At 38.2% G+C, this 10,167-nt stretch overlaps 1 protein-coding gene across 2 annotated transcripts; it reads left to right on the top strand.

Annotated features, from left to right (window-relative positions):
* The first annotated feature begins 3,731 nt into the window (after nt 1-3,731).
* On the top strand, nt 3,732-10,105 carry LOC148363215 (troponin I, fast skeletal muscle-like). 2 transcript variants are annotated; one of them, XM_088339378.1, is made up of 7 exons: nt 3,732-3,772; nt 6,435-6,470; nt 6,549-6,585; nt 7,518-7,646; nt 7,731-7,820; nt 9,146-9,319; nt 9,965-10,105. In XM_088339378.1, exons 2-7 carry the CDS (start codon nt 6,463-6,465, stop codon nt 10,040-10,042), a joined length of 516 nt encoding a protein of 171 aa, XP_088195504.1. In that variant the 5' UTR covers nt 3,732-3,772; nt 6,435-6,462; the 3' UTR covers nt 10,043-10,105. The 2 variants fall into 2 exon arrangements, with proteins under 2 accessions (XP_088195504.1, XP_088195503.1); XM_088339377.1 differs by lacking the exon at nt 3,732-3,772 and having other exon boundaries at nt 6,284-6,470.
* Nucleotides 10,106-10,167: the final 62 nt, after the last annotated feature.

Below are 10,167 nucleotides of genomic sequence, written 5' to 3'. Positions count from 1 at the left end.
CTTTACTGATTCCTCTCCCTTCTATCATCGTTTGCTTGTGTTACCTGTAAAAATAAGGAAAGCTTGAAAGGTTTGGGTAGTTTTGGTCAAAGCAGTTACCAGCGGGCTCATAATCATAAATGTGAGGTTGTGTTACTTATTCCTCACCCTTCTGTCAATGTTTGCATGCTATACTCATTCAAACTAGAAAAAAATTGTAAACGATTGGCTGGTTTTATTTAAAGCAGTTTTCAGGAGCCACAAAATAAATGCAACACTTCCTTTACTTATTCCTCACCATTCTGTTAATGTTTGCACACTATTCTTATTCTAACTTTAGGTGGGCTTGATTAAAGCAGTCATCGGGCCACAAAACATCAAATATGACACTTCACCTACTTATACCTCCCCCTTCTGTCATCGGTCTTATGCTATGGTAGTTAAAACATGGAAAACTTTAAATGTTTGAGTGTGTTTGGTGAAAATGGTCATTGGGCCACACAATATGAAATAAATATGACCGGTCCGTTACTTATTCCTCCCCATTCGTCATCTGTCTTATGCTATTGTTGTTAAAACATGGAAACCTTTAAATGTTTGAGTGCTTTTAGTGAAAATTGTAATTGGGCCACACAATACGAAATGTGACTGGTCTGTTACTTATTCCTCCCCCTTCATCATCGGTCTTATGCTATCGTTAAAACATAGAAACCTTTAAATTTTTGAGTGCTTTTAGTGAAAATTTGCACTGGGCCACAAAATATGAAATGTGACTGGTCTGTTACTTATTGCTCTCCCTTCTGTCAGCAGAAGGTAGATGGTAGATTTCTTTTCTTTGTATATTTCCTAAAATGAGCCGAAATAACTACCTTGGGCTGGATAAGATAATCCCATTTGTCTTATTTGGGAAAAAAAATAAAAATAAAGGAAAATATAACGGTATACTTAAAATGAGCATCATGTTCATCCAATCGAGTAAGATCTTTTAATGCAGTGCAGCCAATGGGATGACGGCTTATTTTCTTGCAGCGCACTCAAAGTATTTGGACTTCTTGAGAGGTTGGTGTCAATGTGTTACAAATAAAGCGGGGGGCCGCGTCTCCTTAGACCCTCGTAAACCACACTTAAGCTACGAATAAACACTTTGTGGGAAGGGTGGAGGGGTACTTGGTGATCAGAGCGGATCGTTAACGAGGAACGTTTTCGGTCATTTTGTAAAAGAAAAATAAAATGGTAAAAGAACAAAGCTTCCCCGATAAATAAGAATAAGAAAATCAGTACATCAAGAAAATAAATCCCTTGAAGATTTTAGAGAGGGGTCATGCTACAGTTACTAAGAAAACAAAAAAAGAAAATCAGAAAACAAACTTTTTATTATTATTTTAAAATGCGTTTCCGCAATTGCGTGGCGTCACATTTCACGAATGCCTGCACTTCCGCAACCGATCACCAGATGTCCTCAGACAGCGTGGTGACTGAAAACTAGCCCTAAAAATTAGTCAAGAAACGGAAGCATGTTGTTTTTTTAATTTTCATATGCTTCTGTATTTTAATTTGGTTTTAGTTATTTAGTTAGTTAAAGAAAAAACACAAATTTTCCATTTAACGTAGCGGCGCATTTCACGATTGCCTGCACTTTCTCAATATGCCACTAGATGTCCTCACGAGTGAGGAAAAAAAACTTTAGGTGGCTAAAAATACATTTTATTTGTGTAACTTGACTCCGACTCCAAAGAAAATTCTGAAAGTTTTTTTACCCAAATGTGTGAAAAATTGCTTGTGAACTTTGACCTGGAAAATAGGGTTATCAATCATCTCTGCTGCTACAGATGAAGTTCGAGGCGATGACGTCACAACAGGTCGACAAATGTGATTGCTTTCCGTTAGCTTAGCTTTGACTGTGTATACTAAGCGATGATGTTGGCCTCCAATTTTGCCTTATTTCTTTGGGTAATTCGATAATTTGATAATTGAAAGCAGTTCTTGACGCATTGGCGCCATTTTCTCTATTTTTGCCTTGAAATTCGCATCCAAATGGTGATGCTAACGAATTTTTTTACTTTTCTGTTTTTTTTACAAATTCCCTCGATTGTAATTTTTAAAATTGTTTAAAAGATAATTTATACAAGTTTTTGTGAAGCCAACAAGTTGTTGGCTCTTGTTAGCATAGTCGTTTAGCGCTGTGCTACCACTGGGATGAGTCAGCATGTTAATTGCATTTTTGTGGGCTGGCGGCCACATTGGAGGGGGCAATGCTTGTCACGGCGAAAAGACATTAAAAATAGTTTTTCTTTTGTTAAAAGGTAGTAATATGGCTCCCATCATAAAAAAAGTTGAACCTCTTGTCTATAATTTGATTAATATTAGAATTAAAATAGTCTTTTACAACGTATTAAACATTGTTATTGAAACTGTGGATTGGGTGTCGTTTGAACTGCAAAAAGAAACTTTATTTAAAAACAAAGTATAAAAAAGTAGGGACTTAGAAACAGAATAATCTTAAATGTTGAAGTAAACTAGTATTCATAGTTATCCCATTTAGCGTGTGGTAGTTAGTTTGTGGACTTTTAAGAAACATTTTCAATCAAAATTTTGAACCAACTACAAATAAACAATTCATTTTTTATCAGAGAAAAAATGAGTATTTCGTAAAAAAGGCAAACATTTTACTTAAAATAAGCATTTTTTGCACTACAGTAGGGGCTTGCTGACCTTTTTAAATCTGAGAGCTACTTTTTTGTTAGAGATTAGAGAAAGTGAAGTTTGGGATACATTTCTAAAATAAGAACTTATTTTTTACACTTATGTTAATACTATGTCATTACCAGGTTCACGGTCTCATCTTGGTGCTTGAAATTCTTGAATTTTAATGTTGTTTTCAAGGTTTCAAGAGTGCATTTTAGGTGAAGTGCTTGTAAATGCTTGAAATGGTTGCCTTGTTTCTCCACCAGGCTGTTTAAAAGTGGCACTGTTCTCTGTGTCTTTGCTTTGCCATTACATTTCTTTTTCCCTCGTGATTAACTGCAGATGACATTAGTTTGTATGGCATGGTCCTAGGAAGCGCCATCGCCCCTTACAGGTCCAAGTTGGATGAGTGCAATCATCATGTATGAAAAGTGCACATTTTTATGACCCATGCAAAACATGAAGGTAGAAGGTAAACTTCCTGCAACTGAAAATGTAAGCTACATATTCAATTTTACCCAACACCTATATCGGGAACGATTTGTTTCAAAAACAAAGATAAAAATCAAATGTCTTGATTAATGCACATGCAAGAACTGCATTTGTATATCAGAGCCATGGATTGATGGTTGAGTACTGGACAAATTGGGGAATTTTCCTTGAAAATGTGCTTGAATTTGGAAGTGAAAAACATGTATGAACCCTGCAGGCAATATTTATTAGAAGTGTCTACATGGTTAAAAATCCCAATTACCCGTCATTGGCGAGACATTTTCAGAACTCTGCTGTTCTCAGGTTGGTCACTCTTCATCTAAAGGATTTTATAAATGTAAAAAGATGAAAAAAGAAAGAAACTTACTTAAACGACTGTGTCTACGGCCCCTGAGCCAGAAAAAATCGGTCTGCACTGTATGTTTGGATGGCATGGTGTGGGCGTGGTCAGGTCTATATTGGCTGAGCATTGGGTGGGCGGACCTTCCTGATAAAAAGGCGTGGCTTTGGCGGGCCATATGCAAATGAGGGTCATATATATTGCTTGGCCAGAAGTCGGTACGCTGTCAGCTCAGCATCTCCTTGCCTGGTGTCTTCTTGTGGTTCCTTGGCACAGGTGAGACAACCCCCAGGTGACATCCTAAACCTCACCTGCCGCACATTTTGTTTATCTTCTCTTCCTTTCACTGTTTTTCGGTCTTGCGTTGAGTTACTGGTTTCTTTCTTCCTTTCATGTTGAGTCCTGGTTTCTTTTCAGCTTTTTCATTTGAGCTTTTTTTTCTCATTGAATCCTGGATTCTTTCTTTCTGGCTACCTTTCATGTTGATTTCCTTTTTTTTCTTAATAGCTTTCTTACCAGATACTAGTCCAGTCCACTGGTTTCTTTGCTTTTTATTTCATGTTGAGTGATTGCTTTTTTTCTAGCTTCCTACTTTTCAAATTGAGTGCTTTCTTTCTTTCCAGCTTTTTCTTTTTAGCCACGTTTCATTTTCTTTACAGCTATCTTTCTTCGTGTTGATTTACCTTTTTTTCCTCCTCGCCTTCTTACCGTCTATTGTGTTGTTACTGTTATATTTTTAGCTTGAGTTACTGGTTTCTTTCTTTCATTTCTTTATATTATCTGTTTGACTCACTCTTTTCTCTCTTTGAACGTCTTTCCTTTCTTTCTTGTCGAGTTACTGCTTTCTGGGTTTCCTTTCTCTCTCTCTTCTGCTCACTTTTCAAGGATCCTACGGCACATTCCGGGGCCATTTTATGTTCTGTTGCTTTATCTTCAGGTTGTGTCTTTTATATGTCTAATATTTTCCATGTTATTGTAAATTTTTAGATATGTTTTTGAATTAAATTTTTTCCTATATTAATCAAAAATTGTAATTTTTTTCAATTATTTGAAAATGTTTACCTTGATAAAAACATTATAAAGGCTCATTGAACTCAGTTGGCCACACACATAATGAATAGATAAAATATTCTACTTTCAACTTTTAAAGACATCTGAAACAACGCACCCCAATATTAAGGAGAAGTATTCATCTTGTGACTTTTTCTGTTCTACTTTAACACTTTTTCATTTGGACGTAGAAAAATCCAACACATTCTGAGGCTCTTTGAATTTTGGGGGCGTTCAAATTGTCTTTAACGTCATTGATTACAACTAAGTGTACATTGTCAACAAGGAGATTGAATGCGGGACTCCGGGATAAACGTAGAAAACAGAAATGAATAAATGTTTGTTATATTTGAATTATTTTCCTATATTATACATTCTTAATTGGATGATTTCATTTAATACATTTTCCTTATCAATATTAATAGATTATTTCTTTTTGTTTATTGGATTTCATATTTATTTTTCATTTTAAATATCACCTGATTTTTTAGGTATTTATCCATTTTTTGCCCCTGTATTTAACTTTAGTTATTGCCTTTGAAAAATACTTTATTTTATTTATATTGCAAGCGGCGTCTCTCACTTTTCACCATTTCCACAATTTGTGGTAGATCTTTTGATTTGATTAAGTTTGATTTTGGCGGGAACATTTCCCACCCAGGATTAGTTGTATTTTGGGCTAAGTCTAGAATGTTTTGGATATGATTTAGTTTTATCAAAACAAATTATTTAAAAAAAAAAAGAGTCCAAAACCAGTTGTTCTGTTACCCTTGAATTGCTCCAGATTTGACACCCTGCCCTAAAACGTTTTAAAGTCTTTTAAACATCCTTAAAATTACTTTTTCAACATTAACTTTTTAACCAAATAATGACGTCTTTTGGACGGAATGTTGGCGTCATTTTTAAACATTTTTAACGCATTTTCAATAAGTTAATGTGGGGTTCGCACCTTGCCTAATGTGGTCCAAATGTATTCCTGAAATAGACACTATTCCATGTCCTAAAAGTGAAACTTTTTTTCATCAAAGAAAAGACAAAACTTCTGCGCTTATTTTGCATATTTTCAATGTCTTTTCAATAAGTTTTTGGATTCAAACCTGGCCTAATTTGGTCCAAATTTAACCCTAAAATAGACGTCTATTGTTTTTAACCTAATAAAGACGTCTCTTTGATGTTTTCACCTCTCCTGGCATTGGTTGCATTTAGTGCCAAAACCCGATATAATTCAGTCCAAAAAATAGTTTTAAAATGGTCCAAATGTACTCCCCAAGAAGTCCTGAACATATTCAGGTTTTGTTTTGAATTTTCGCTTTTTCACAAATTTAAGTCCTTTTTTAAAAAACGTTCCCTCTTTTAACAAATAAAGATGTATTTTGGGCTAAGTTTTGTGTTTTTTTAACATCTTCAACAGCTTTTTTTCCAGGTGGGATGCTTATATTGTGCATCAACTCTCCAACCCCCTTTCTTATGTCTTGATTCGCCTAATTTTTGCACATCGTTAAGATTCTCTCTTTAGGGTTACAAAGAAGTCTTTTACAGTCAGTCACAAGCGAAAACGAAGGTCTGGTGACCCGAGAGTTTCTGTGCCGACCCGTCGACTGCTCGTCTCCGCTTTAGCGCTCTCGGTTCAAGGAAGTCAGCGACGAAGACCCCACTGTCGTATTTTTAGCGGACCGGGCTTGTTTTTTTCCCCCAGCGAATTCTTTGCCGTGCAAGGAGTCGATCGGGTGTGGATTCTCCCGTCAGATTTAATTTCCCGCCAGCTCTAAAAGAGATTATCGCCGCTGACATTTGACCCACGGCTGCCATAAAGCGCAATGTCGGCAAATAGCTTGGCGCGTCCGGCATCAGCTGCTAATTGCTCGTCTTCTTTTTCTTCTTGTGGCAGGTGGCAGCGCCCCAAAACAGCAGCAAACATGTCTGAGTAAGTGGCAAAACTCGCAAAACTCTGTAAAAATCTGGCTGCTATTTTTTTCATTTTTGTTCCTTTCAAATTCCGCAGGAAAAAGATGACGTCCAGCCGTCGGCACCACCTTAAGGTATGCACGATTACTCACTTGTTTGAGTAATCTGATTACTCTTTTCATGGTAGTCAAGGCTCTTCGCAGGTACTCATTTTTAAGTAATTGGTGACTATTAGTTGACGCCTGATTAGTATTTAACGCCAAATTAGCCTAGCTTGCTAACCTGAAGCGTCTGGCTGCTGGCATCCTCTGAGAGTGAAGAAGAAACAGCAAATACAACAGGCTGTTTTTACTTTTTCTCCTGGGTAGCCAAACACACATGTAAAAAGTAATTAGATTACTCCTTTCAGAGGACTTGAGTTGTTGGTTTATAGCTGTCAAGTTTCTTGCGTTTAGTTTAAGAAATCTCAAGACTGCGTTTTTTTAAATCAAGGCTCTATTGCAGGTACTCCATTTTTTAAGTAATCGGTGACATTTACTATGAGCTGACGCCCGATTAGTATTTCGCGCCAAATTAGCCCCACATGCTAACATAAGGCACCCAGCTGACGGTATCCCCGGAAAGTCCAGAAAAGTATTCGAATACAAGTCACTTCAAATGGAATAGGCTGTTTTTTCTTCTGTGTAGCAAAATACACTGTGGAGAGTAATCTGACTAGTACTTTCAGAGGCCTTTGGACACTTTGCTAGTAGAAGCCTAGCATACGAATGTAAGGCGATTCCTTCGTTGCTTGTTTGATTTCTGACACCGATGAGTATTTTTGACTACTTAGCACCAAATTAGCCTGGCATGCTGATGGTTCGTTTAGCTTTCAAACAAATCACCTTTTAGCGCTGAATTAGCCTAGCATGTTAACATAGGCGTAGCGTAGCCTGTCTAGTTCCTTGATTCCTATGTTGCTCTGTTAATCTTCCAAAGGTTGTGACACCCGAAGAGTGTTTTTGACGACTTAGCACCAATTTAGGCTAGCATGCTAACAAAACTCCTTTATGCTGTTGGTTTTCAGAGTCTGATCCTGTCCATCGCGGCTCAATGGATCCAGCAGGAGAAGAAGGAGCGGGAGGTGGCCAAGGAGAACTACATGTCTGAGACTTGCACCAGGCCCAGCCTCTGTGGCGACCAGGCCACGCTCATGGTCGGTGGAGTGAGAAATCAACGTCCCGTGGTGATGATATCAGCGCAGTGTGATGATGTCACATTTGGCTGATTATGCTCGCAGGACACGTGCCGGAAATTGAACGCTCTGATCGAGAAAGTGGACGAGGAGAGGTATGACTTGTCCATCAAGGTTGGAAAAGCTGACAAGGAGGTAAGAGCAGAATCTTCTTTTTTTCTATCTCCTCTCCTGTCATCTTAGTACTCTTCCCTCTCCCTCTATTCAGACTCTGCTTTCTCTTCATCTAATCGTTGTTCTTCTTTACCTCTTCTTTCTTCCACTTGTTCAGATCCTACTCCTCCACTTAATCTTCTTTGTCACCTTCCACATTGTTATTCTTTATCTTATTTTTATTTCTTCATCGCCTGTCATCTTAATATTCGTCTCCTTATTTTTCGTTCCATTTCTTGTTTTCTCCACCTTAACCTTCAGTTTCTATCTTTTCAATCTACCTTGTTTTTCTTTTCCGGTCTTTTCATTAAAATTCCTGTTATTACATTCTACCTTTTTTGTTTACTTTCCCTTTTCAGATTCTTTTTTTTCTCTTTTCTATCTTCAACTATTTTGTCTTCTGCACTCTTTGTCCTCACTTTATCTTCTTTTCCTTCTCCACTGATTTTCCTTTTCATCCTTTTTTTCTCTGATTCATATTTTTCCACTTGCTTCTACTTATGCTGACCCTGCTACTCCTTGCTTCTTATCCTTTATTCTTGTCTTTCTCAATCTCCCCTTTTCTCTCATTCTCCTCTCCTGCTCTTCATCCTGGTACCTATCTTCTCATTTTTCCTCCTCTGCAATTTCCCCACTTCCCTTTCCTTATGCTGCTCCTCAAATGTTTACTTTAGCCATTTCTCTAGTTTTTTTTCTTCCTTTCTTTTTGTCCTTTTCTTAGTCTCTCTCCGCCCCTTTCTTTTATTCTCATTTTTCTTCTTTCTTTTTCCTTTCTTTCTACTTCCCTGCTCTTCCTTCTTCAGCCACTCTTCTATATCCTTCTCCTTTGTGGCACCTTCTCTTCTTTCCTTTTTGAAATGAAAATGAAATGATCTGCATTTATGTAGCGCTTTTCAAGTCAAGACTTCCCAAAGCGCTTTACAGTGTGCTTCACATTTCCCAATAGCGGCCTTGTATTGCAGTCATGTAAGACGCTATCCTGCTTATTGGGGGTATAAGGGTTTCAGTGTCTTACCCAAGGACACTTCGACATGTAACACGGACAAGCCGTGATTCGAACTGGGATCCCTTGATCCCAAGACGAGCGCTCTACCTCCTGAGCTACTGCCGCCCGTTTTTCTTCTTCTTTACCAATTTCTCTTCTTTTACTCCTTTCTTCTTCTCATTTTCTTCATCCTGCTTACTCTTCCTTGGTTTTTGTCTTTCTCGTCCTTTGTCTGCTTCCTTGACATGCGACTTGGAGGCTAAGCTACACGCCTGTCTTAGGGGGTTTGCATGCGGCTAAGAAAGCAATTCTGACGTTTCAGATCGAGGACCTGAAGATCAAAGTGATCGACCTGATCGGCGTGAAGAAGCCGGCGCTGAAGAAGGTGCGCATGTCGGCCGACGCCATGTTGAAAGCACTGCTGGGCTCCAAGCACACAGTCAACATGGAGCTCAGAGCCAACCTCAAGCCCGTCAACAAAGAGGTCAAGGAGGAGGTGAGTCGGCTCTCGATCAGCGATATCTCAAATGCCAAAAGCGATATTTGCCATCTTTGTGGAATGAGAGCTCAAAAGAAGTCCATTCATTTTATCCACGAGTGGCCATTTTGTCACTCGGTGTTGAGTGAAGACACTTGTTAAAGGCTCAACGCGTTCAGTGCCAATGACCACTATTGATGTGTAAGTTCCAGTTTCTATTCAGTGCATAAATAACACACACTATATATATATATATATATATATATATATATATATATATATACCAGTATATATCCTGTATGCCTGTCAGCAATCTTCTCTCTGAGCTGCGCACTGCCCAGATTCAGCAGACAAGAAACCTATCCAGCGCATAACATTTTGTAGCCCGAAATCGCGAAATCAATTGACTCCGGTTTCCGTTCAGTGCCAATGACGGGTTTTGTAGGCAAAGCTCAAGTTTCTGTTGAGGTCGGCTGGCAGTGAAGTCCCAAGTTGTCATTTTGAGTGGACAAAATGGTTGCCTGCTGACATGGATCAAACCAGATGCACATTCCTGCTTGGTTCACATTCCACAAAAGCAATATTTACAAGATTGCATCGAGAAAGAACTATAATAATAGTAATACTGAAATAGAAGGTAATCATGTGTGTCTTGCCATGCAGCCGGCGGAGGCAGTGGGTGACTGGCGTAAGAACATTGAAGACAAAGCAGACAGGAAGAAGATGTTTGAGTCGTCCTAAAAAGGATTTCCCTTTATGTTTGTTCTCAAAGAAATGTTTTATTAAATGTTTGCCAACTCTAAATTCTGACGTTTGACTTTGTCCCAAATGTGTAAAAAACAAAACAAAACCATGGATTCTCATAG

This window comes from Urocampus carinirostris, chromosome 7 (genome assembly GCF_059441175.1).
Source record: "Urocampus carinirostris isolate Australia breed hairy pipefish chromosome 7, RoL_Ucar_1.0, whole genome shotgun sequence".
In the NCBI taxonomy this organism is placed as follows: Eukaryota; Metazoa; Chordata; class Actinopteri; order Syngnathiformes; family Syngnathidae; genus Urocampus; species Urocampus carinirostris.
This window is presented reverse-complemented; position numbering and strand designations above follow the sequence as displayed.

Excerpts from the sequence above, each read along its gene's own strand:
- LOC148363215 (XM_088339377.1), top strand. The coding sequence starts at position 6,364 with ATGTCGGCAAATAGCTTGGCGCGTCCGGCATCAGCTGCTAATTGCTCG. Across the intron at positions 6,471-6,548 it reads ACAGCAGCAAACATGTCTGA|GAAAAAGATGACGTCCAGCC; the intron begins GTAAGTGGCAAA and ends CAAATTCCGCAG. Across the intron at positions 9,320-9,964 it reads ACAAAGAGGTCAAGGAGGAG|CCGGCGGAGGCAGTGGGTGA; the intron begins GTGAGTCGGCTC and ends CTTGCCATGCAG.